Genomic DNA, 23687 nt, shown 5'->3' on the forward strand with positions numbered 1-23687 from the left:
TTAAAGTGCGCTTGTAAGAACGCTGTGCAGATACATTGTGACAAAGTATTGCAACGACCACCATTTTATTCTCTAGGGTGTTATTATAATTGTTTTTTATTTATTTTTTATGTTTGGGGGGGTTCTAAATAATTTTCTAGCGAAAAAAAATACCGTAAGTTTCTAACTTGTAAAACAACAAATCTCAAAAAGAGGCTCGGTCCTTAAGTGGTTAAACTGTAGTATCAGGCTGCAACATGACAACGATGAAAAACATGAAGGGGGTCTGAATACCTTATGAATGTATTTTTAGGAGGCCCTTTGCTTCCTTTATAAATATAAAAAAAAAAAAAAAAGAAAAAAAAAAAAAAAAAAAAAAGAAGCTTATACAGATATTTATGTCTGGTGATTGATTACAATTATTGGAAATCTGACAGGTCCTCTCCTCTGTCTATCCTGCAGGACCGAAGACTGTTCAGAAAGTGACGACAACCCAGCAGGAGATCATTGATGGGAAAGTTGTGTCCTCATCATCAAAGGAAGTTGTTAAATAAAAACATTGTGATGAAAGATTAGAATTTCTGTAAATAAAAACTGCATTGCAATTATTTTTTATTTGGTTTCATGACCTTTGTTGGCGATTTCCAGTCCACAATAATTAAAGCGCACTTTTTTTTTTTTTTTTTTTTAACTCAACAATAGAAAAAACACATTCCCCTCTGGGCGATCTGTGTACATTGCAAGGATTTTAACAAATTTTATTGCAGGTTCCTACCTTTTTGTTATTCTGAAGAAATACCTGCGTTTCTCTGTGTCCATGTGTAGAGTAAATCTAATGGGAGTGGTTTCATAATTACCAATCAGCTGTGCACCTGCAGGGCTCAAAATAAGGCGATCTGCTGGGCCTGCCTCCCTTTAGCTGATTCCTATTGGGAGTATCTCACCAAAAATGAGATTTTTTTTTTGCTGCAGGGGATGCCTAAAATCTGACTTGTATAGTACAGACTAATGGGGAAAATCAGTGAACCAATCACAGAAGCAGGAAATGAGGGTTTCAGGGGGGGCGCGCTCTGTGTACAGAACCCCTCCAGGTAGCCATATTGAATTTTTTTTTTTTTAAATTACAGCACTGCAGATTGAAAAGGGAATTTTTAATAAGATTCGAATACAATATATGACTTGTGTGGCAATTGTATAAGCTAGATTATTTTTTTATTTATTTGCCCCCACGAAAGTGGCGTTACCCTTTTAATGGCTCATTACTCTGCATAGAGCTGCTGGAATACAAAATGAGTGATATTAAATTATTAAAAAATTCTCAGTCCACCTGCAACAGGACTACGCTCTTTAAAAGTATTTACATGTTCTGAACAAGCAAAAGATTTAGAATAAGCCCTCATTCACCTCAGTAGCTATAGGCATTGTGGAGAAATTCATCTCCAAAAAGTTTACAACAGGGGCCCTATAATTAACGCCGTTCCCCTTTTACTATGGCGGCAAAGACTTGGCAGACTGCCAGCATTTAGCAGGAGTTTCAAGTTCTTTTGCCACCAAAAGCCCTGACCTGTCAATGCAAGGACTCCCACTAGGCCTCTGAAGGTATGCTGCGATATCTGGCACCAAGCCGTCGGTAGACAATCCAGCAAGTTGTGAGGTGGGACCTCCATGGATCGGACTTATTTTTCTAGCACATCCCATAGATCAGTGATGGTGAACCTTGGCACCCCAGATGTTTTGGAACACAATTTCCCATGATGCTCATGCACTCTGCAGTGTAGTTGAGCATCATGGGAAATGTAGTTCCAAAACACCTGGGGTGCCAAGGTTCTCCATCACTGCCATAGATGCTCGATTGGACTGAGATCTGGAGAATTCAAGGGCCAAGTCAACACATCAAACCACTCTTGAACCATTTTCTTCAGTGTGACAGGGAGCAGGACACCGCCATCAGGCAATACTGTGTTTCTATGACGGAGTGTACTTGGTCACCAACAATGTTTAGGTAGGTGGTACGTGTCCAAGTAACATCCACTTGAATGGCAGAAGGCCAAAGGTTTCCCAGCAGAACATTGCCCAAAGTATTGCCTTCTCCCCATACTGTAAATGACGCACATCCACCTGGTCATACACATGAGAGAAAAGAAAACTTGATTCACCAGACCACCTTCTTCCATTGCTCTGTGGTCCAGTTCTGATGCCAACATACCCATTGTAGGTGTTTTGGGCTGTGGACACAGGTCAGCATGGGCACCCTGACCGGTCTGTAGCTATGCAGCCCCCATACTCAACGAACTGAGAGGTCCATTTTTCTGTTTTACAACATCAAGTTCAGGGGAAAAAAAAACGTAACAAGGTAAATCGATGTTATTCACGTAACCCGTCAGTGTCCCCTCCTCATTCAATGTGATTGACAGCAGCAGAGGGCAATGGCTCCCACTGCCGTGTCTTAGCCAATGAGGGGAGAGGAGGAGATTCTGCTCTCATGCACATCAATGGACTGGGCTAAGGCAAGTATGGGGGGGGCGCTGGGCAATCTAAAAAGGAGAGTATGGGGGGGGGGGGGGGGGGGGCAGGGGCCAAGTCGGAAATTGCACACCAAAGGTTTTTCCCTTCATGCAAGCTTTCAGCCGTTAGAACCACTTTAACCAATTGCCGACCAGCGCACGCCAATTTACATTGGCATAGTGGCGCTGGTGGGCAAAAAGGAGTACAGGTACGTCCTCTTTAAAGAAGCGGTGCTGCGGGCGCACTTTCTGTGACCGCCGGGTCCCGCGGACTCTGTCTGCTGTGTCCCCCGTGATCGTGTCATGAAGAGGTAGAACATGGAGATGCCTAGTGACAGGACATACATCACTGCTCTCTGTCATCGGGAGCAGTGATCGTTGTCATGTGAGGTGTAGCCCACCCCCCCCCCCCCACAGTTAGAATCACTCCCTAGGACACACTTAACCCCTTCATCACCCCCTAGTGGTTAACCCCTTCCCTGCCAGTGTCATTTACACAGGAATCGGTGCATTTTTATAGCAATGGTCGCTGTATAAATGACAATGGTCCCAAAATAGCGTCAAAAGTGTCCGATCTGTCCGCCATAGTGTCGAAGTCCTGATAAAAATCGTAAATCGCCACCATTACAAAAAAATAAAAATGATATAAAAATATCACCTATTTTGTAGACGCTATAAATTTTGCGCAGAGCAATCAACATATGCTTATTGCGATTTTTTTTCTCAACAAAAATATGTAGTACAAAGAAGAATACATATTGGCCTAAACTAAGGAAATTTTTATATTTTATACAATATATATATATATATATATATATATATATATATATATATATATATATATATATATATATACACACACATACATATATACACACACATATACATTGTGTGTGTGTGTGTGTGTGTGTGTGTGTGTGTGTGTGTGTGTGTGTGTGTGTGTGTGTGTGTGTGTGTGTGTGTGTGTGTGTGTGTGTGTGTGTGTGTGTGTGTGTGTGTGTGTGTTCTTTTTTTGGGGATATTATAGCAGAAAGTAAAAAAAATAGTGTTTTTTTTCAAAATTGTTGCTCTTTGTTAATAGCGCAAAAAATAAAAACCACAGAGGCGATCAAATACCACCAAAAGAAAGCTCTATTTGTGGGGGGAAAAAGGGGGATGTCAATTTTGTTTGGTTGCAATGTCCACGGTCGCGCAATTGTCAGTTAAAGCGAAGCAGTGCCAAAACGCAAAAAGTGCTCTGGTCAGGAAGGGGGGGGGGGGGGGGGGGGGTAAAGCCTTCCAGGAGCTGAAGTGGTTAACAGAGGGAAAGTGGCAGTTTTTGATGCCTCTGCAGGGATTACACTACACAAGCAGAGCCTCCGGGGTTAACAATTCTCCTGCTCTGAGCTGAGCCGGGGGACAAGCTTGGAGAATGAAGCATGCAGCTCCAGTTTTCCTGTTCTCTGTTCTGATAAGACTGACACGGCACAGAGAAGTGGTCCCTCACAGGGTCATGCACCCTTTTTGGTAATTAGAAGCAGCATCTACTAAATTTTATGTTTAGAAGAGTGGTGCAAGCATTGTACTTGCACCCCTCATTAATAATCCCTCCCACCTCCACCCACCCGAGTTTCTGTGGAGGTGGCCATCTTGGTGGGGTCAAGTTTTGTCTCTTTCAGAGCTGAACCCTCAAAGGTTTAACAATGGGGTCCATGTAAAGGTTTAACATCGGGTCCAACTACCAGACATCTTGTTCTCCAATGACATAAAAAAACACAACACAGGGAACTGGATAGAAAGATTTATTTAACAATTTGAAAAACATACCGTTCGATTCTTACCACTGTATGCATTGCTCACCAGGACTTTGTCTTTTCGATAAGAAAACCCAAAAAAATAAAAAATAATGACAGAAAGCAGGACATGGCAGGAGAAAAAAAAAATATATATATAAATCGATAAAAGAGGAGATAAAAGGTCACCGGTCTGTTTTTATTACTTTTCAGCCTTGGCAAAAGCACAGCTTCAAATACATGGAATTTCACGGAATTGTACCCCAGATCGCACAGCCTGGGGGGGACCGTTCCACTCGGGAATTCCGGAGCTTCGGCAGTGAGGAGCGGCTAATCTTGGGGTCAGCGAGAAAACGTCTTCCCCCTGTGCATGGAGAGAAAACAATCAGATTTTGCTTTGCATGTAAAAAAAAATTTTTGTATTAAATTCCCACCCGAGGCACTGCGGACAGTGTGAAGGTTCTCTCCCTGCCTACATACTGAGTACTTCTATAACCTGAAAAGGGGTTAAAAGTAGAAATCCAGCCAGGTCCCCTCCCCCCCTCCTAACACCAATGCTGACTAACCTGTGTAAAAAAAGATGTATATACTTACCTATTTTCAGCCTGCTTAGGTCACGTAATCTGGCTCCCGTGTCAGTGAGTGATGGCTGTAAGCAGGACCAAGACAAGGGATGGGGGCAGGAGGGACAGCTGCCCTGGGCGCAGTGAAGCAAAGAGGCAAAGAATAGATACAGGGTGGTACACCCACTCAACGGCATGTATTCATCAACAGTGAGGGAGGGGGGAGCAGTTCTGGATCCTTGCCCTGTCCTGGTTCTGGCTGCAGGGGAGAAGAGGGAGCACCGACAATGGTCATGGGTGCCTATGGGTAACATCACCACTCCAGGAATTACCAGCCACTGTTGAGCTCTCTCTCCTCTCCCCTGCAGCTGCTGCTGACTGACAACATGGGATCATTTGACTGCTCCGGGCTGAAAATAGCCAAGTATATACAGCTTTCTTAACACCAATGCTGACTAACCTGTGTAAGAAAGCTGTATATACTTATTTTCAGCCTACTCCCAGTCATGTGATCCACATGTGTCAGTCAGCAGCGGCTGCGAGAGAGAGCTCAACAGCGGCTGGCAATTCCGGGAGTGGGGAAGTTACCCATAGGCTCCCTTGACTCAGTCATTGTCTGTGCTCCCTCCTCTCCCCTGCAGCCAGAACGGAGGCAGGGTTGCCCAGCTCCTATCCTAGGGCAAGGATCCACAACTGCGCCCCCTTCCCTCACTGTTAATACGTGCCTTTGAATGGGTGTAGCACCCTGCATCTATTCTTTGCCTCTTCGCTTCACTGCGCCCAGGGCAGCTTCCCCATCTGCCCACCCTTTGTCTTGGCCAATCACTGACTGACACAGGGAAGACAGATCACGTGACTGGAGCAGGCTGAAAATAGGTAAGTATATACATCTTTTTTTACACAGGTTAGTCAGCATTGGTGTTAGGAGGTGTAAGTGGGACATATTTAAGACTTGTAAGGTTTAGGCTGGAATTCTACTTTAAAGTAATACCACAAAATAGCCAATTCTTGATAATATAATGTATATGGACCTTATTTCAAGAACATTTTTTACAAGAGTTGACACCAGGAAATCTTTATTCGTATATATGCATTCATTCTCATTGGTTATTGATTTGAGTAATGTGTCTTAAGAACCATTCTCAAACTGTTACTGTGTTTTAATTTTTTATTTATTTTTTTAAGATAAAACTTCCATTTTAAAATATATTCCCCAGTAGCCCCAAACGTCTTTGAAAACCCAGCTATTGCCTTACATCAGTGGTCTCCCGCTACAGTTCTTGGGGCAAAATTCCTGCCACTGACACCAAATATCGCACCGCCGGCGACACTAACCCCCACCCCCTGCTGTGATTGGGAGCCGCCGATTATTCCTGAGAGAGACAGACCGGCGGTCCGTCGATGTAAACACAGCAGATCGCTGTTCCGCCAGTAGGGAAGGTAGAGATCCTGTGTTTCTGCTAAGCAGGAGCGCAAATCTCTGCCTTCCCACAGTACAAGCACTCCAAAAAAGGAACATTTAACCCTAACCATACACACACACAATATTAGAAAATCAAATATATATATATATATATATATATATATATATATATATATATATATTTTTTTTTTAATACAGCGTCGCATGACTGTGCAATTTTCAGACAAAAGCAACACAGTGCTGTATTGCAAAAAATGGCCTGGTCATGAGAGGGGGTAAATCTCCTGGAGCTGAATGGGTTAAAGCGGAATTTCAGCCAGAAATAGAACTTCCACGGATTGGATCCCCCACCACATTTGACACCTTCCAGGGGGGAGGGGAGAGCAGATACCTGTCAAATTCAGGCATCTGCTCCCACTTCTGGACATCAATTCGATGTCAATCGAGGACATCAATTTTGTTTGGGAGCCATGTCGCACGACCACACAATTGTCAGTTAAAGCAACGCAGTGCCGAATCGCAAAAAGTGCTGCGGTGTTTGTCAACCAAATGGTCCGGGGCTTCAAGTGTGGTGGCCCTTTAAAAAAAAAAAAAAAAAATGAAAAGTCAGCAGCTACAAATACTGCAGCTGCTGACTTTTATTAAAATCGGACACTTACCTGTCCCAGGGTCCAGCGATGTGGGGGAACGAAGCTCCGCTCGTCCCCCCCCCCCCTCCGCTTGGCAGTGCTGGCATTCTTACTGTGGACACCCGGCTGTGGCTTCACAGCCGGGCACCCACTGCGCAAGCATGAGCGGTGCCGCGATACGCCGCGCAGTCATTTGGGACTTGTCACGGGTCCCAAATGACTGACTGCGCCTAGGGGAAGTGACGTCAGGTGCCCCGGCACTGAAGGAGGCAGAGTATGAGGGACCCCCTAGCAACAGGCATTTAGAGGAGAGTTAAAAATATTTTTTTTTTTCTAATTTTTTTTTTTTTTTTTTGAATTTTACTATTTTTTTGGCGGGAAAACACCACTTTAAGCAGTTAATCACAGGTTTACCAAAAGATAAAAAATTAACTGTACTGAAATGTAGTAAAACACATCAAAAATGCACTGGAATGCACCAAAAACCATGCTTGAATGGACATTTAAAGTGAAGAAAAAATAAAAATGCACTGGAAAGCACCAAAGAAGCACCGGAAACGCATCACAAAACATGAATGCGTTTCTATGGCGTGAACTGGCCCTAACTCCTGTGCATGCTGCCAAAGCTTAAAGACGACCGTGTGAAGATGTCTGTGGCGATGAGGGAACTCCTAATAATCACACACCTGGATAGGAGGTAAGTAGCAGACTTAAAGCGGGAGTCCGCGTTTTTTTTTTTTTTTTTTTAAAGCCAGCAGCTACAAATACTGCAGCTGCTGACTTTTAAAATAGTGACACTTACCCGCCCAGCGCGCCCGCGATGTCGTCACCCGAAGCTGATCTCTCGATCGTCTCTCGGGTGCTGCCGCCGCCATCTTAGGTATGGGAATCAGGAAGTGGAGCCTTTCGGCTAAATTTCCCGGTTCCCTACTGCGCATGCGCGAGTCGCGCTGCGCAATAAGGAAGGACCCCGCTGTCTCTGCGATCTTTGTGTTTCCCAGCAGGCAGCGGGGGACTTTCGGAAAGGGGCGTAATCTACGCCCCTTTCCGCAGAGAGCCATTCCGGAAGTGGGTGCAGATACCTGTACTGTACAGATACCTGCACCCCCCTCCCCCCTGAAAGGTGCCAATTGTGGCGCCGGAGGGGGGGAGGAATCCAATGAGCGGAAGGTCCATTTTAGGGTGGACCTCCGCTTTAAAATTTTGCTTTAAAACTTGTACTTTGCAAGACTAAAGCCGACTTACACATGGATCCAAATTCATCCGGTTCAGCAGGAACCAGCTGAAAACTGATCCATGTATGGGCAGGCTGGTTGTACAGTAGTTGATATAACGATCGCCTTCTGTAAAACCTGCCGGTTAGAAAGAAAATAAAATATTCATGTATGGAGTGCCTTAAACCTTGTTCCAGTTTGATAAAGTTTGTAGCGTTAAAAGACTAGAAAGCGGAATGATGTTTGTGCATTCCATCTACTAATAACCTAAGCAAACATGAAACATGGCTGACCACAAGTATGTGCTGATAAGATCCGTATCGCCTTTCACAACAATGGCGGAATGCGGCAATCCCCACCTAGGCAAATTTGCCCAATGTTTCCGCGTACATAAACATTACGGGGTGTAGAATAAGGAAAAATGTTTATGTACAAGTCCTTACACCCATTAAACCTTAATCTACAACAGATCAGATCAATCAGTTCACAATTCACAATGCTCATATCTTTGACACGATGACCCTGTATATTGCATTGCCACAAGCACATACCGTATTTTTTTTCCCCCCTGTACTTTTATTCTCATTCATTCTTTTATATTTTTTTATTATTTTTAATTTTCTCGTTTACATATTTTAATGTATTTATGCTGCTTCCCTATTTGCCATTTTCAACCACTTCCCCAATCCTCCCCCCCCCCCTAACTTTCTCCTTTTCATACACAACTTACTCTTGCAGTTAGTATGTAGTATCTCATATCCCCATAGCTTGTATATTATCCCGTGGCCCCCCTCCTCTCGTCACTTGTTCCTCCCTTTTTCTCATATTACATACACACACATACATACATACATACATATATATAAAATTTACCCATATATTTTAATAATATGTTTATATATACACATATTCCCCACATTATTCCTGCCCATGTTTCAAATAATTTTTGCCCCTCTCCCGTTGGTCAGTCTCCCCGTCTGTCTACTCTTTTCACTTCCATCTACAGCACTGCCATCTCCTCCTCCACTCGATTACCAACCCCCATAGTCTCCTCCCCTTTTTTCTTCATCCACGCCCCCCTTCTATCTGTATGCACTTTCAGTAGTACTCTAACCTCAAAGCCACGCCCCACTCTCTGCTTAGCCACGCCCCCGCCTTAACTTCCTCTATTTAAATCTCTGCCTCTTTCCCCCTATCCGATTGGCCTGATGAAAGAGCGCGGTCGTCCTCCCACCTCGACCCGAATGCTCAAGAAACGTGTCGCCCGCCCTGACGTCATAATTCCGTGACCCGAGTGTCACAGCAAACCAAGCCTCGTTTTGGAATAACATCCCCTGCGTCCACCGAGCCGGCTTCCTTTGAACAACTAACCAGTGGTAACGCCAGGAGAGGATAACCGGACACTTGCGGACCGGAATAAGATTGACAGACTGAATCAGATGACCCCTCTTATTCTACATGCTTACTTTCATTATGGAAAATGTGAGTGCAAAATCTCTCTGCTTTTAGAATGAATTGTGAATAAACTGCCTTTAAAAAAAAAAAAAAAAAAATCTACACCCAGAGGCGCCCCCTTCTTTTTTTCCTTGTATCTCTGTAATAATCTAGGAGCCTGGTTTCAGCTCCCTGCGGTGGCAGCCCTGCGTGTTGAATTTCCACTCCTAAGGAACTAAAGACATTTTCCTGGGACTTGATAATTGAAATCTCATATGTACCATCGTTTTATATTATTTTATACATACAGTCTCTTCTTTGAGCATACTATTAAGTGATGTTTGCGCCTTAACTTGTTGTGTACATACCGAATTTAGCGGCGTAGAAAAAACACGCACCCCAAGTTTAGGAGGGAATTTAAAAGAAAAAAACTTTTAGGAGGGAAGGAAAAAAAAATAAAAAAAAAAAAAAATTTAAATGCCCATCAATGCAGCCTTATCAGTGTCATTTGCAGCCTTGTCAGTGTCATTTGCAGCCTTGTCAGTGTCATTTGCAGCCTTGTCAGTGTCATTTGCAGCCTTGTCAGTGTCATTTGCAGCCTTGTCAGTGTCATTTGCAGCCTTGTCAGTGTCATTTGCAGCCTTGTCAGTCATTTGCAGCCTTGTCAGTCATTTGCAGCCTTGTCAGTCATTTGCAGCCTTGTCAGTCATTTGCAGCCTTCCATTTAGCCTGGTCAGTCATTTGCAGTCTTGTCTGTGGCTTTGCCATTTAAAAATGGCGCCGCCGAGCTACAGAGCGGATGTCCTGTGTATCTCGGCGGCGCTCGGTAGTTCTCGGCAGCTTTCGGCCACACTTGGCCGTTCTCGGAGGCTTTTGGCTTTCCGAAAGCCACCGAGAACGGCCGAGTGCGGGCGAAAATAGCCGAGAGCCGCCGAAGACAGACGAGATCGGCCAAGTGTGGCTGAAAATACCCCAAAGCCGCAGAGAGTGGCAGAAAGGGTTAAAAATAGTGGGGGGATCGGCGTATAACACGCACCCCCAATTTCCCCCTGATTTTAGGGGGGGGGGGGGGGGGGAAGTGCGTGTATTATACGCCGATAAATACGGTAATTAAGCCCCTTCTTAGTCTGAATAGTTATGGCACTCAGAGATCTGTGACCAGCTCTGCTGCCAGCCTGGTATCCTGCTAAGCCGGTCTTGGTATTTCCCCCCACCAACTAAAAAAGGCAGTAAAAGAAAAATCCTTAACCACCTACCAACAGGACCAATTCCCAAACTTCTCCCCCATATATGTAAAAATCTGTATTTTTTTTGCGCTATAGAAAGACTTATAACTCCCAAACATTATAATATATATTATATTACACACACACACACACACACACACACACACACACACACACACACACACACACACACACACACCTGTGCTGGCGCTTGTGCATGAGATCACGAGTGGCCTACAGCGGTCACGACCACCAGCCACGCACATAGAGTCCCCCGTCGTGCAGCTTTCTTAAAGGAAAACCAGTGCGGAACGATTCTGCCCCCGTAAATAGACGGGAGTCTGTCGCGAACTGGTTAATATTGCACATGCTCGTAGAATGGCAGAAAATTACGGTACTTAAATCTCCATAGGCAGCGCTTTAAAAATGTCTACAGGTTACCAGAATTACAGAGGGGGTCTAGTGCTAGAATTATTGCTCTTGCGCCAACATTCTCAGCCATACCTCACAAGTGTGGTTTGGACGCTGTTTACATTAGAGGGCATGACCTGCGTATGCATTTACCACTGTGCATGAGCACGGGGGGTGCTTTAAATTTTATTAAAAAAAAATTTTATTTTTACGCACTCCCTTAAAAATTTGATCACTTTTTTTCCCCCAATCACAGGAATGTAAACATCCCTTGTAATCCCTTTTATGTTCTGCTCCACCGTTTGGTAGATCACATTTAAGTGAGTAGAGGCCTTTCTTCCGCTCGTCCGTTACCAGTCACCACAACTGTGCTGCACCGGGAAGCGGGTTTCGGCGATAACTTCCTGTACTGCAACACACTGTTCACAACTATGCAAGTAGACTACAGAACACCTCCACCCCATGTTATAGATAAGAGAAGGGGGCATGTTCTATAGTCCTGTTCTAGTGTGACAACTGTGCTCCTCTATAGATAAAGTACGTGTGTGTCAGGATTAGTCTTTTGTTTTTTCATAAAGGTTAACTCCAAAGGACTGGTGAGCTGTAATATATCTAATATTTTATCTTGGGTTTAAATACACTTTAACCGCTTCCCGCCCACCCTATAGCCGAATGACGGCTATAGAGCGGAGGCTCTCATTCGGGAGGCCGTCCCTGGACGCCCTCGTGTTTACTTACGCAATGCACACCGCTGCGGACGCGCATCGGGGAAGTTTTGCGTTTTCCGTGTCCCCCGGAGACAGGCAAACACAGATCGCTGTAAATGGCCAATCACAGCGACCGTTTACAGCGCGATCGGCCTATCCAACGAGAGATTATCTCATATGTGATCATCTCTCAGCGCCGCTTTCCCTCCTCACACAGACAGCATGTGAGAGGGGAGAGATGAACGGCTGCAGCAGCCGTAAGTGAAAAAAGTGCAAAAAAAAAGTGCAAAAAAATAAATAAAAAAAAGTGTAAAAAAAAAAAAAAAAAAAAAAAAAAAAAAAGTGCCACCCGCCTCCAGTGCCACCCGTTAGTGCCATTTGTCCCCAGTGCCGTGTCATCAGTGTCCCGTGTCATCAGTGTCCCGTGTCATCAGTGTCCCGTGTCATCAGTGTCCCGTGTCATCAGTGTCCCGTGTCATCAGTGTCCCGTGTCATCAGTGTCCCGTGTCATCAGTGTCCCGTGTCATCAGTGTCCCGTGTCATCAGTGTCCCGTGTCATCAGTGTCCCGTGTCATCAGTGTCCCGTGTCATCAGTGTCCCGTGTCATCAGTGTCCCGTGTCATCAGTGTCCCGTGTCATCAGTGTCCCGTGTCAGTGTTCTGGTGCTCCAGGGCCTTCAAAAGCGTAATAGGTAGTCAACAAGTTAGATGTGTAATTTATGCTCCTAGAACACATGAAGGTACTCCCTGCATGTTGGGCCTCTCTATGTGGCCAGGCTGTGAAAAAGTCCCACACATGTGGTATTGTAATACTCAGGAGGTGTAGCAGAATTTTTTTGGGGGTGTCATTTGTGATATACACGTGCGAGAAATAACATATTACAATGACAATTTTGTGGAAAAAATAAATCTTAATTTTGCAAAGAATTGTGGGGAAAAAATGACATCAAAAAGTTCACCATGCCTCTTACTGAATACCTTGGAATGTCTACTTTCCAAAATGGGGTCATTTGGGGGGTATTTGTACTTTCCTGACTTGTTCGGGTCACAAGAAATGAGATAGACCACCAGTACATCAGATGTGATCAATTTTGTGCGATTCGCACCACAGCTTGTAGACTCTCTAACTTTCACAAAGACCAAATAATATCCACTAATTTGGATAATTTTTACCAAAGATATGTAGCAGTATAAATTGTGGCCAAAATTTATGAAGAAAAATTTATAAATTTGCATAATTTTGTAACAGAAACAAAGAAATATGTTTTTTTTTCAAAATTTTCGGTCTTTTTTTCATTTATAGCGCAAAAAATAAAAACCCCAGAGGTGATCAAATACCACCAAAAGAAAGCTCTATTTGTGGGGGGGAAAAAAAAGGACAAAACATTTATTTGGGTACAGTGTTGCATGACTGAGTAATTGTCATTCAAACTGTGAGAGCACCGAAAGCTGAAAATTGGTCTGGGCAGGAAGGGTGTTTAAGTGCCCGGTAAGCAAGTGGTTAATGTACAGAAGACCCGGAGGGGTTGAGGCGAGGACACTTACGATATAGTTTTCATCTCCTTCTTTTCTGCGTCGGGGCGAGCTCGGTTCAGAACCTTCAGGAAGTCGGATGTCTTAGCTCTCATACGGGAGTGGATGTAAGCCTGGTAAAGAAAAAAAAAAAGAAAAAAAGTAAGAATAAGAAAAAAAAAATAAAAAATAAAGGAGGAGGAAGAGGAAGACCATGATTCCAGAACCGTCAGTAAATAATTCTAGTATTATATTTCATACCAAGATGTTGAGGGTCTGATACACAAAGAGAAACCTTTCTGACTGCTGAAAATGCTGTATATAGAAATAGAAAATGACGACAGCAGAAAAAGACCAAGTTGTCCAATAAGTTTGTCTATAAGGGCCGGTTCACACTGCAGGCGAGGCGAGGCGACTCCGACTTGCCTCGCCGCGACCTGCAGCGGCCTCGGCGGCGACTTGCAAATGACTTCTGTATAGAAGTCACTGCAAGTCGCCCCGAGGTCGCCCGAAAGTAGTACAGGAACCTTTTTTCTGAGTCGGAGCGACTCGAGTCGCTCCTCTCAGAACGGTTCCATTGTACAGAACGGGGGCGACTTGCGAGAGCGAGGCGAGGCGTGTCGCCTCGCATCGCCCGCTGTGTGAACCGGCCCTGAAAGTTTGTTGAGCGACTCACTACAAAAGGACAGTTTTGTACTTTTCTTCTGCAAGTTTAACCACTTGGCGCCCCATACTACGTCGCCGCCCCCCCCCTCCCGCCGCTCTCCGGTGCTTGTACCGACTCACCGCTTCCATCGGTGAGTCGGTCACAGGATCCGCCAGTTACCATAGAGATTTCCAGCAGACCAGATCGTCCCCGGAGTCTCTATGATCGCTCGGAGGCCGGGCGCGATGTTATGACGTCACGCCGGGCCTCGGTATTCAAATTAACGGCGCCGATTTGGCTAGGAAGCCAGGATCGTTTTTTTTTTGTTTTGTTTTTATTTTATTCTTCCTAGCCTAGAGGTGAGATGTGGGGTCTTATTGACCTCATATCTCACTGTAAATAGGTCCGATCATGCCATATTCCTATTACAAGGGATGTTTACATTCCTTGTAATAGGAATAAAAGTCATCAATTTATTTTTTTTATTTTTTTTAAGTGTCAAACTAAAAAAATAAAATTAACAATAAAAAAAATAATTTTTTTTTTTAAAGCGCCCCTGTCCCCGTGAGCTCGCACACAGAACGCATACGTAAGTCCCGCCCACATATGAAAACGGTGTTCAAACCACACATGTGAGGTATCGTCGCGAATATTAGAGCGAGAGCAATAAATCTAGCTCCTCTGTAACCCAAAACATGTAACTAGTAAAAAAATGTAAGCGTCGCCTATGGGGATTTTTAAATACCAAAGTTTGGCGCCATTCCACGAGCGCGTGCAATTTTAAAGCGTGACATGTTGGGTATCTATTTACTCGGCGTATCCTCCTCTTTCACATTATGCAAAAAAATTGGGCTAACTTTACTGTTTTTTTTTTTTCTGAAAAAAACGGGTTTGAAAAATTGCTGCGCAAATACCGTGCGAGATAAAAAGTTGCAACGACCGCCATTGTATTCTCTAAGGTCTTTGCTTAAAAAACATATAATGTTTGGGGGTTCTATGTAATTTTCTAGCGAAAAAATTTGGAATTTTACATGTAGTAGAGAAATGTCAGAATTGGCCTGGGCGCGAAGTGGTTAAAGTCATGTCCTCTTGTTCTTGATCTCATATTGAAAACACTGCCCTCCTGAACCTTATTCACTCCCTGTACACACTACATTGGCAAAAGTATTGGGAGGCCTTTTACACGCACATGAACTTTAATGGCATCCCAGTCTTAGTCCGTAGGGTTCAATATTGAGTTGGCTCCGCCCTTTGCGGCTATAACAGCTTCAACTCTTTTGGGAAGGCTTTTCCTGAACGTTTAGGAGTGTGTCTATGGGAAATGCTTGCCCATTCTTCCAGAAGGGAATTAGTGAGGTCAGGCACTGATGTTGGAAGAGAAGGCCCGGCTCGCAGTCTCCATTCTAAATGATGGCGATCTACATTAGGGAATCAAAACCTCCACCTTCCTCTGGCTGGGGATCCCTCCAGGGATAACTAATACCGAAGGAACCAGGACATCCTCCTGTTGGACCTCCTTCAGAATACTGCATAGATCTTTATAATAGAGAAGACTTTCACTTAGTCAAATGCCTGTGATGAGGTGGTCCTATCCCTAATGTAGAATTAAAGGAAATCCCCCTTGGATGGGACTTTGAAAGACCACCAACACCAAAATACAGCTAAAACATACTTTATATTATCTTGTTAATTATTAAAGAGGAAGTAAACCCTGATGAGTTTAGGGCTGCAACTAACGATTATTTTCATAATCGATTAGTTGGCCGATTATTGTTTCGATTAATCGGATAATAACCTTAAAAAAAAAAAAAAAAAAAAAGTGTGGTGTATAATTTAGTTAATAAGTAAAGTTTAAAAAAAAGACAATTTATTCTTAAATATCTCAATGCAGTGGTAAATATAAATAACCAACTATATGGTTAGGGAGCAAAATATCTAATACACTCTGAGAATAACAGACAGAAGAGATATACTATATATATTAGAGGGGATATATACTGTATATACCATTAGAGGAGATATATATTGTATATACCAGTACTATTAGAAGAGATATACTGTATATACTATTAGAGGAGAGATATATTGTATATACCAGTACTATTAGAAGAGATATACTGTATATACTATTAGAGGCGAGATATACTGTATATACTATTAGAGGAGAGATATACTGTATATACTATTAGAGGAGAGATATACTGTATATACTATTTGAGGAATGATAGTGTATATACTATAAGAGGATATATAGTGTATATACTATTAGAGGATATATAGTATATATACACTATTAAAGAGAAGAGATATACTATTAAAGGGTCAATCTAGTAAATATCATCAGACTCATTAAATTTAACCCCATTTTGTTACTGGCCGATTAATCGATTATGAAAATAGTAATCGATTAATTTCATAATCGATTAGTTGTTTCAGCCCTAGATGAGTTTACTTCCTCTTTCATTCCCTGCAAAGATAAAGCATAATGGACTACTATGCATCGCATCGCATAGTAGTCCATTATGTGTCACTTACCTGACACAGGAGCCAGCGAAGTCACCGCTGTCCCCTGTAGTCCGCCGCATCCATCTTCTCGATGGGTCTCCCAGCTGCGCCGCTGTCATTCGGCGAAGCCGTGATGACGTCACTCCCGCGCATGCGCATGGGAGCCGACACGCGCGGCAGCTCTGTTGTTGGAAATGCCTTGCTCAGTGCGCCTGCGCGCCGCTGTCTACGGCTCATGCGCCGTAGACAGCGGTGCCCGTCTTCGGGCAAATATCTCCTAAACTAGATAGGTTTAGGAGATATTTCTTGGACCTACAGGTAAGCCTTAATCTAGGCTTACCTGTAGGTCAAAGTGTGTTGTAAGTGTTTACAACCACTTAAATAAAATATAAATACATGCATGCCTACAGTGTCTTTGATATGCAAATACAGTCACACAAATTGTTGCAATAGACCAACATCTATGCAGTTATAATAAATACTCTCCTAGGTGTCCCACACCCAGGGAAACCTAGGAGAGTATTATAACTACATAGATGTTGGTCTATTGTAACAATTTGTGTGACTGTATTTGCATATCAAAGACACTGTAGGCATGCATGTCTTTATTATCTTGTTAATTATTAATAAAATATAAAGTATGTTTTAGCTGTATTTTGGTGTTGGTGGTCTTTCAAAGTCCCCATCCAAGGGGGGGGGGGGCGGGTTTCCTTTCTTAATACTGCATACATCTTAGACCAAGGCTCGGTTTACACTACTGCGACGTGACTTTAATGCGATTACAGTGCCATTATGTGGTGTGCCCATGCATATTCGGTGGGGTCAAGTCCCACTATAAATCACTTCAAAAGTAGTGCAGGACGTTTTTCCAAAATAAAAAAAAAAAAAAAAAAAAAAAAAGAAAAAGAAATTGCACAGTTCCGAGTCACATTAATAATAAAGGCACCGTTGAGAACAATGAGATTTCCCTCGTCATGCGATTCTGTGCGACTCAAGTCACACTAGTGTGAACCAGGTCTAAGCATCAAATGGGGGGCGATTCCAGGCAGGGCTACCACTGTGCACAAAGTTTTTTGAAAAATCAATGTGCAAAATCAGAGCCTTTGTGACTGAGCCATGAAGAAAAAGAAGAGCTGAATGTAGTAATATAAGGTTGGGTCACGTTTGGAGATATAGATATATACCTCTCATATTTTAGATGAGATAAAGAATATAAAAATGTATATATTATTATAAGAATATATATATATATATATATATATATATATATATATATATATATATATATATATATATTTTATTATTATAAGAATATATATATATATTTTATTATTATTATTATTATTATTATTATTATTAGAATATATATATATATTTTATTATTATTATAAGAATATATATATATATATTTTATTATTATTATTATTATTATTATAAGAATAAATATATATATTTTATTATTATAAGAATAAATTATATATATATATATATATATATATATATATATATATATATATATATATATATATATATATATATATATATATATATATATATATATATATATATATATATATATTACACACACACACACACACACACACACATTAACACAAATTGTTAATCAGCCAATCACATGGCAGAAACTCGTTTAGTGCATTTAGGCCTCTAGACGTGGTGAAGACGACTTGCTGAAGAAAGTGGATTTAAGCGACTTTGAACGTGGCATGGTTGTTGGTGGCAGGTGGGCTGGTCTGAGCATTTCTGGGATTTTCGGTGCACAACCATCTCTCAGGTTTACAGCGAATGGTGGAGAAAAAAAAAAAAAAAAAAAAAAGAGAAAATATCCAGCGAGTAGTTGTATGGAGGAAAATGCCTTCTTGATGTCAGAGGAGAATGGGCAGACTGGTTTCAGATGATACAACAGTAACTCAAATAACCACTTGTTACATCCAAGGTATGCAGAATACTATTTCTGAATGCACAACACATCCAACCTTGAAGCAGATGGGCTACAGCAGCAGCAGACCACACTATATGCCACTCCGCTAAGAACAGAAAAAGTCTCAATTTCATCAGCAACATTCAGATGGTCAGAATTTAGGCGCATGGATCCATACTGCCTTGCATCACTGGTTCAGGCTGGTGGAGGGAGGTGTATTTTCTTGGCACACTTTGGGCCCCTTAGTACCAATTGAGCAATAATTATACACCACGGCCTACCTGAGTATTGTTGCTGACCATGTCCATCCCTTTATGACTACAGTGTCCCCATCTTCTGATGGCTCCTTCCAACAGGATAATGCACCATGTCACAAAGCTCCAATCATCTCACCACTGGACAAGGAGGTCCCTGTCCTCCAATGGTCTCCACACTCACCACATCTCATCCAATAGAACACCTTTGGGATGTGGTGGAAGAAGAGATCGGCATCATGGATGTGCAGCCAACAAATCTGCACTAACTGTGTGATGTTATCATGTCACTACATAGAGCAAAGTCTGAGGAACGTTTCCAACAACTTGTTGCATCTACAGTGCCTTGCAAAAGTATTCACCCCCTTGGCTTTTTACCTATTTTGTAAAGTACAGCCTTTAGTTTAATGTCTTTTTATTCCGAATTATATGTGATAGATCAGAACACAATAGTCTAAGTTGGTGAAGTAAAATTAGAAAAATATATACCGTATTTATTGGCGTATAACACACACTTTTTTCCCCTTAAAATCAGGGGAAAATCGTGAGTGTGTGTTCTATGCCGATCCGCCGCGATTTCCGCGCAATTTTTGGGCTCTGGGCGGCTTTCAGCCGCCTTCGACCCTTCTTGGCGGCCGAAAACCGCTGAGAAGGGCCGAGAGCCGCCAAGTACGGCCAAAAGCCACCGAGAACTTCCGGGCGCCGCCGAGATACACAGGACATCTTGGCGGCGCCATTTTTAAAAACAAAACCTGACTCACTGAGGGAAAAAGATGCACAAGGCTGCATGACGGACAGGCTGCAAATGACGCTAACAAGGCTTCAGATGGACACTGATAAGGCTGCACTGATGGGCATTTAAATGTAAGTTTTTTTCCCTTAAATTTCCCTCCTAAACTTGGGGTGAGTGTTATACGCCGATAAATACGGTACATAAAACTATTTTTCAGAAATAAACTGATAATTGGCATGTGGGTATGTATTCACCCCCTTTGTTATGAAGCCCATAAAAAGCTCTGGTGCAACCAATTACCTTCAGAAGTCACATAATTCGTGAAATGATGTCCACCTGTCTGCAACTGCAATCTAAGTGTCACATGATCTGTCATTACATATACACACCTTTATGAAAGGCCCCAGAGGCTGCAACACCTAAGCAAGAGGCACCACTAACCAAACACTGCCATGAAGCCCAAGGAACTCTCCAAAACAAGTAAGGGACAATGTTGTTGAGAACTACAAGTCAGGGTCAGGTTATAAAAAAAAATATCCAAATCTTTGATGATCCCTAGGAGCACCATCACATCTATCATAACCAAATGGAAAGAACATGGCACAACAGCAAACCTGCCAAGAGACGGCCGCACACCAAAACTCACGGAGCGGGCAAGAAGGGCATTAATCAGAGAGGAGCACAGAGACCGAAGGTAACCCTGGAGGAGCTGCAGAGTTCCACAGCAGAGACTGGAGTATCTGTACATAGGACGACAATAAGCCGTACGCTCCATAGAGTTGGGCTTTATGGCAGAGTGGCCAGAAGAAAGACATTACTTTCAAAACGTGACATTTTGTTATTTGCTGAGTTTGCGAAAAGGCATGTGAGACACTCCCAAAATGTATGGAGGAAGGTGCTCTGGTCTGATGAGACTAAAACTGAACTTTTTGGCCATCAAAGAAAAACGCTATGTCCGGCGCAAACCCAAACACATCACATCACCCAAAGAACACCATCCTCACTGTGAAACATGGTGGTGGCAGCATCATGCTGTGGGGATGTTTTTTAGCAGTCGGGACTGGGAAACTGGTCAGAGTTGAAGGAAAGATGGATGGTGCTAAATACAGGGATGTTCTTGAGCAAAACCTGTAGCACTCTGTGTGTGATTTGAGGCTAGGATGGAGGTTCACCTTCCAGCAGGACAATGACCCCAAACACACTGCTAAGGCAACACTTGAGTGGTTTAAGGGGAAACATGTAAATGTCTTGGAAGGGCCTAGTCAAAGCCCAGACCTCAATCCAATAGAAAATCTGTGGTCAGACTTAAAAGTTCGCCTTTCACAAGCACAAACCATCCAACTTGAAGGATCTGGAGCAGTTTTGCAAGGAGGAATGGGCAAAAATCCCAGTGGTAAGATGTGGCAAGCTCATAGAGACTTATCCAAAGTGACTCAGAGCTGTGATAGCCACAAAAGGCGGCTCTACAAAGTACTGACTTTAGGGGGGTGAATAGTTATGCACATTGACTTTTTCTGTTATTTTGTCCTATTTGTTGTTTGCTTCACAATAATAAAAAAAAGAAGGTTTAAAAAAAAAAAAACGTCAAAGTTGTGGGCATGTTTTGTAAATTAAATGATGCAAATCCATGTTAATTCCAGGTTGTGAGGAAACAAAAAAAAAAAAAAAATGCCAAGGGGGTGAATACTTTTGCAAGGCACTGCTGTATGCCACGAAGAATGAAGGCAAAAGGGGGTCCAACCCGGTACTAGCAAGGTGCACCTAATAAAGTGGCCGGTGAGTGTATATAACCTACTTGAGCAGGGCTCTCAAAAGTACAAGCAGCCATTTGTTTGCCACTGGGAAAAAAAAAAATAAAAAATAAAAAACACCTTCATAAAGATGCAGCCTTCTGTCTCCAAAATTCTCAGTAATAACACAGCCTGAATGTTGGTTTATCACATAAAGAAGCCAAGCCCAAACTCTGGAACATAGAATACTAAATCTGAAACGCGTAGGCCCGAGGTGGTTGCAGCAGCTTACCTTGGAGCACTTGATGTGGTAATGCAGGTAGTCCCGGAATGTGTGGATGAGATTGATGGTGTTGTCCTTTGCATTGGCATTCGTGTGACGAGGAAAGAGCACTGAGGAGGAGACAAGAATTATTAGAGTGCTGCTTATGGTTTTGGTTCCTCCCTCCAACCCCATCATTAGACTAGTGAAAGCAATAAATAAAACCGTTTCTCTATGCAATGCAGGCAGATCATGGCTGATGGAAGGGGGCAGGAAGCGCTTTCTGATAAAAAAATATATGATGTTTGGGGGTTCCAAGTAATTGTCTAGCAAAAAAAATGCTGATTTTAACTTGTAAACAAGTGTCAGAAATAGGCCTTGACTTGAAGTGGTCAGGTGGGGGAGGGGAGGCGACACTGTGCCCGGTGATCTTTGACTTTTCCCCCCATGTTGTTGAGGTAGATCTCCACCTAAAAGGTTGCCTACCCATGGGCTACATTATACTGGACGCTCCCCAAAGCAAGGAAATGAGATGGGTTCTATCCAATCTCTAATACACATTGCGAAAATCTTTCCAAGGTATGGACAATATATAGCACCTCGATATTGCCAGCACCTTCAGGAAGTAACCAAAAGTTGAGGTCCAAGGTATTTTTATTTATTTATTTTGAATTCTTTGAAAAAGATTAACTTTTAGACTTTTTTTTGGGGGGGGGGGGGGGTGGGGGGGTCCTTACTTTCATGCAATGTCTCTTTAGTCTTTAGTAAAGGCGTATACAGGTGCTTTTGCTATGTCCTCCTATGAGAAAATACAAGACGACATCTTCTAGGACTCAGTCTAGGTCAGAGAGGATGAAGATGGTGTATACTTACCAAACGTGATATAACCGATGTTGTCACCCACTGCAGCGTCTGTGTCCTTTAGTTCCAGAGGGGGCTCTCGATGGCTGAATAAAACCTGAGGTGCTGTGTGACTGGCGCGGCGCCCTTCCTTAAACTCCTGCGCAAAAGAACAAAAAAAACAACAACATGGTGTCAGAGATGAAGGAAATCCGACTTGGTTTAGTAGGGAACTTACAGGAAACCCGTATTATGCCCGATGTATACAAGCACACTTACCTGCATGAATACTTTTCCTATGATCACATCATCATCATCCTTAAACACAGTGCTGAACACCACAGTCACCCGATCCTTCTTGGCTTCCACATACCTGTTCAATGATTCACCATATGATTAGAGCCAGGCACAGCCATATTTAAAAGGGTCAACCCCCCCCCCCCCTCCCCCATATGTCAGGATTCACAGCCTTACTAGCATGTTGTTGGCAAAATGAGGGGCCCCTATACATTTATTTTTAACAAGCGTGAAAAAGGGGCGATACTACATAACAAGCAATATATGCCTAAATGTGCTCTTTATCAGTGAGAATGGCAGATTGAGAGACTTGAAATAAATTGCGTCAGCATTTCAAAATAAAGGAAGTTCCATCTAGTAACGCTTGACCTGGCCATAGATGAGAATGTGTCATACCAATAAACATAAGCTGTGGAATGCCCGTTTTGCCGATGGACTTTAGCAGTGCACTCTGTGTAATATCCATTCCTTTTCTGAGTATTTTTCTGGGAGCGAGAGGGCCAAGCGGGCGGCCGGGCCCCTGCCGGGAGCGAGAGGGCCAAGCGGGCTGCCGGGCCCCTGCCGGGAGCGAGAGGGCCAAGCGGGCTGCCGGGCCCCTGCCGGGAGCGAGAGGGCCAAGCGGGCGGCCGGGCCCCTGCGTTAACAGACAGCCAGGTCCTTGCTGGGAGGGGGAGAGCCGAGCGGCCAAGTCCTTGCTGGGAGGGGGAGAGCCGAGGGGCCAAGTCCTTGCTGGGAGGGGGAGAGCCGAGGGGCCAAGTCCTTGCTGGGAGGGGGAGAGCCGAGGGGCCAAGTCCTTGCTGGGAGGGGGAGAGCCGAGGGGCCAAGTCCTTGCTGGGAGGGGGAGAGCCGAGGGGCCAAGTCCTTGCTGGGAGGGGGAGAGCCGAGGGGCCAAGTCCTTGCTGGGAGGGGGAGAGCCGAGGGGCCAAGTCCTTGCTGGGAGGGGGAGAGCCGAGGGGCCAAGTCCTTGCTGGGAGGGGGAGAGCCGAGGGGCCAAGTCCTTGCTGGGAGGGGGAGAGCCGAGGGGCCAAGTCCTTGCTGGGAGGGGGAGAGCCGAGGGGCCAAGTCCTTGCTGGGAGGGGGAGAGCCGAGGGGCCAAGTCCTTGCT

At 43.6% G+C, this 23687-nt stretch overlaps 2 protein-coding genes across 3 annotated transcripts in view; one reads left to right on the plus strand and one right to left on the minus strand.

The window, feature by feature from the left end:
- Window positions 1–587, plus strand: part of LOC143925066 (keratin, type I cytoskeletal 18-like) — a 54336-nt gene extending 53749 nt beyond the window's left edge. For both annotated transcript variants that reach the window (XM_077449644.1, XM_077449643.1), the window contains exon 8: window positions 442–587. Coding sequence is in view for 1 of the 2 variants with exons in the window: in XM_077449643.1 (XP_077305769.1) it covers window positions 442–533 (92 nt within the window). In the remaining variant the exon portion in view is untranslated. The remainder of the gene's footprint in view (window positions 1–441) is intronic.
- Window positions 588–4248: 3661 nt separating this feature from the next.
- The window catches only part of ARPC2 (actin related protein 2/3 complex subunit 2), a 59592-nt gene continuing 40153 nt past the window's right edge, over window positions 4249–23687 (minus strand). The window contains exons 6-10 of the mRNA XM_077449645.1: window positions 22565–22658; window positions 22319–22445; window positions 21476–21576; window positions 13407–13507; window positions 4249–4619 (exon numbers count right to left, since the gene is read on the minus strand). Coding sequence (XP_077305771.1) covers window positions 4598–4619; window positions 13407–13507; window positions 21476–21576; window positions 22319–22445; window positions 22565–22658 — 445 coding nt within the window. The 3' untranslated portion in view covers window positions 4249–4597. The remainder of the gene's footprint in view (window positions 4620–13406; window positions 13508–21475; window positions 21577–22318; window positions 22446–22564; window positions 22659–23687) is intronic.

This window comes from Lithobates pipiens, unplaced genomic scaffold (assembly GCF_037356315.1).
Source record: "Lithobates pipiens isolate NorthernLeopardFrog02 unplaced genomic scaffold, aLitPip1_a1.2 Scaffold_22, whole genome shotgun sequence".
NCBI lineage: Eukaryota > Metazoa > Chordata > Amphibia > Anura > Ranidae > Lithobates > Lithobates pipiens.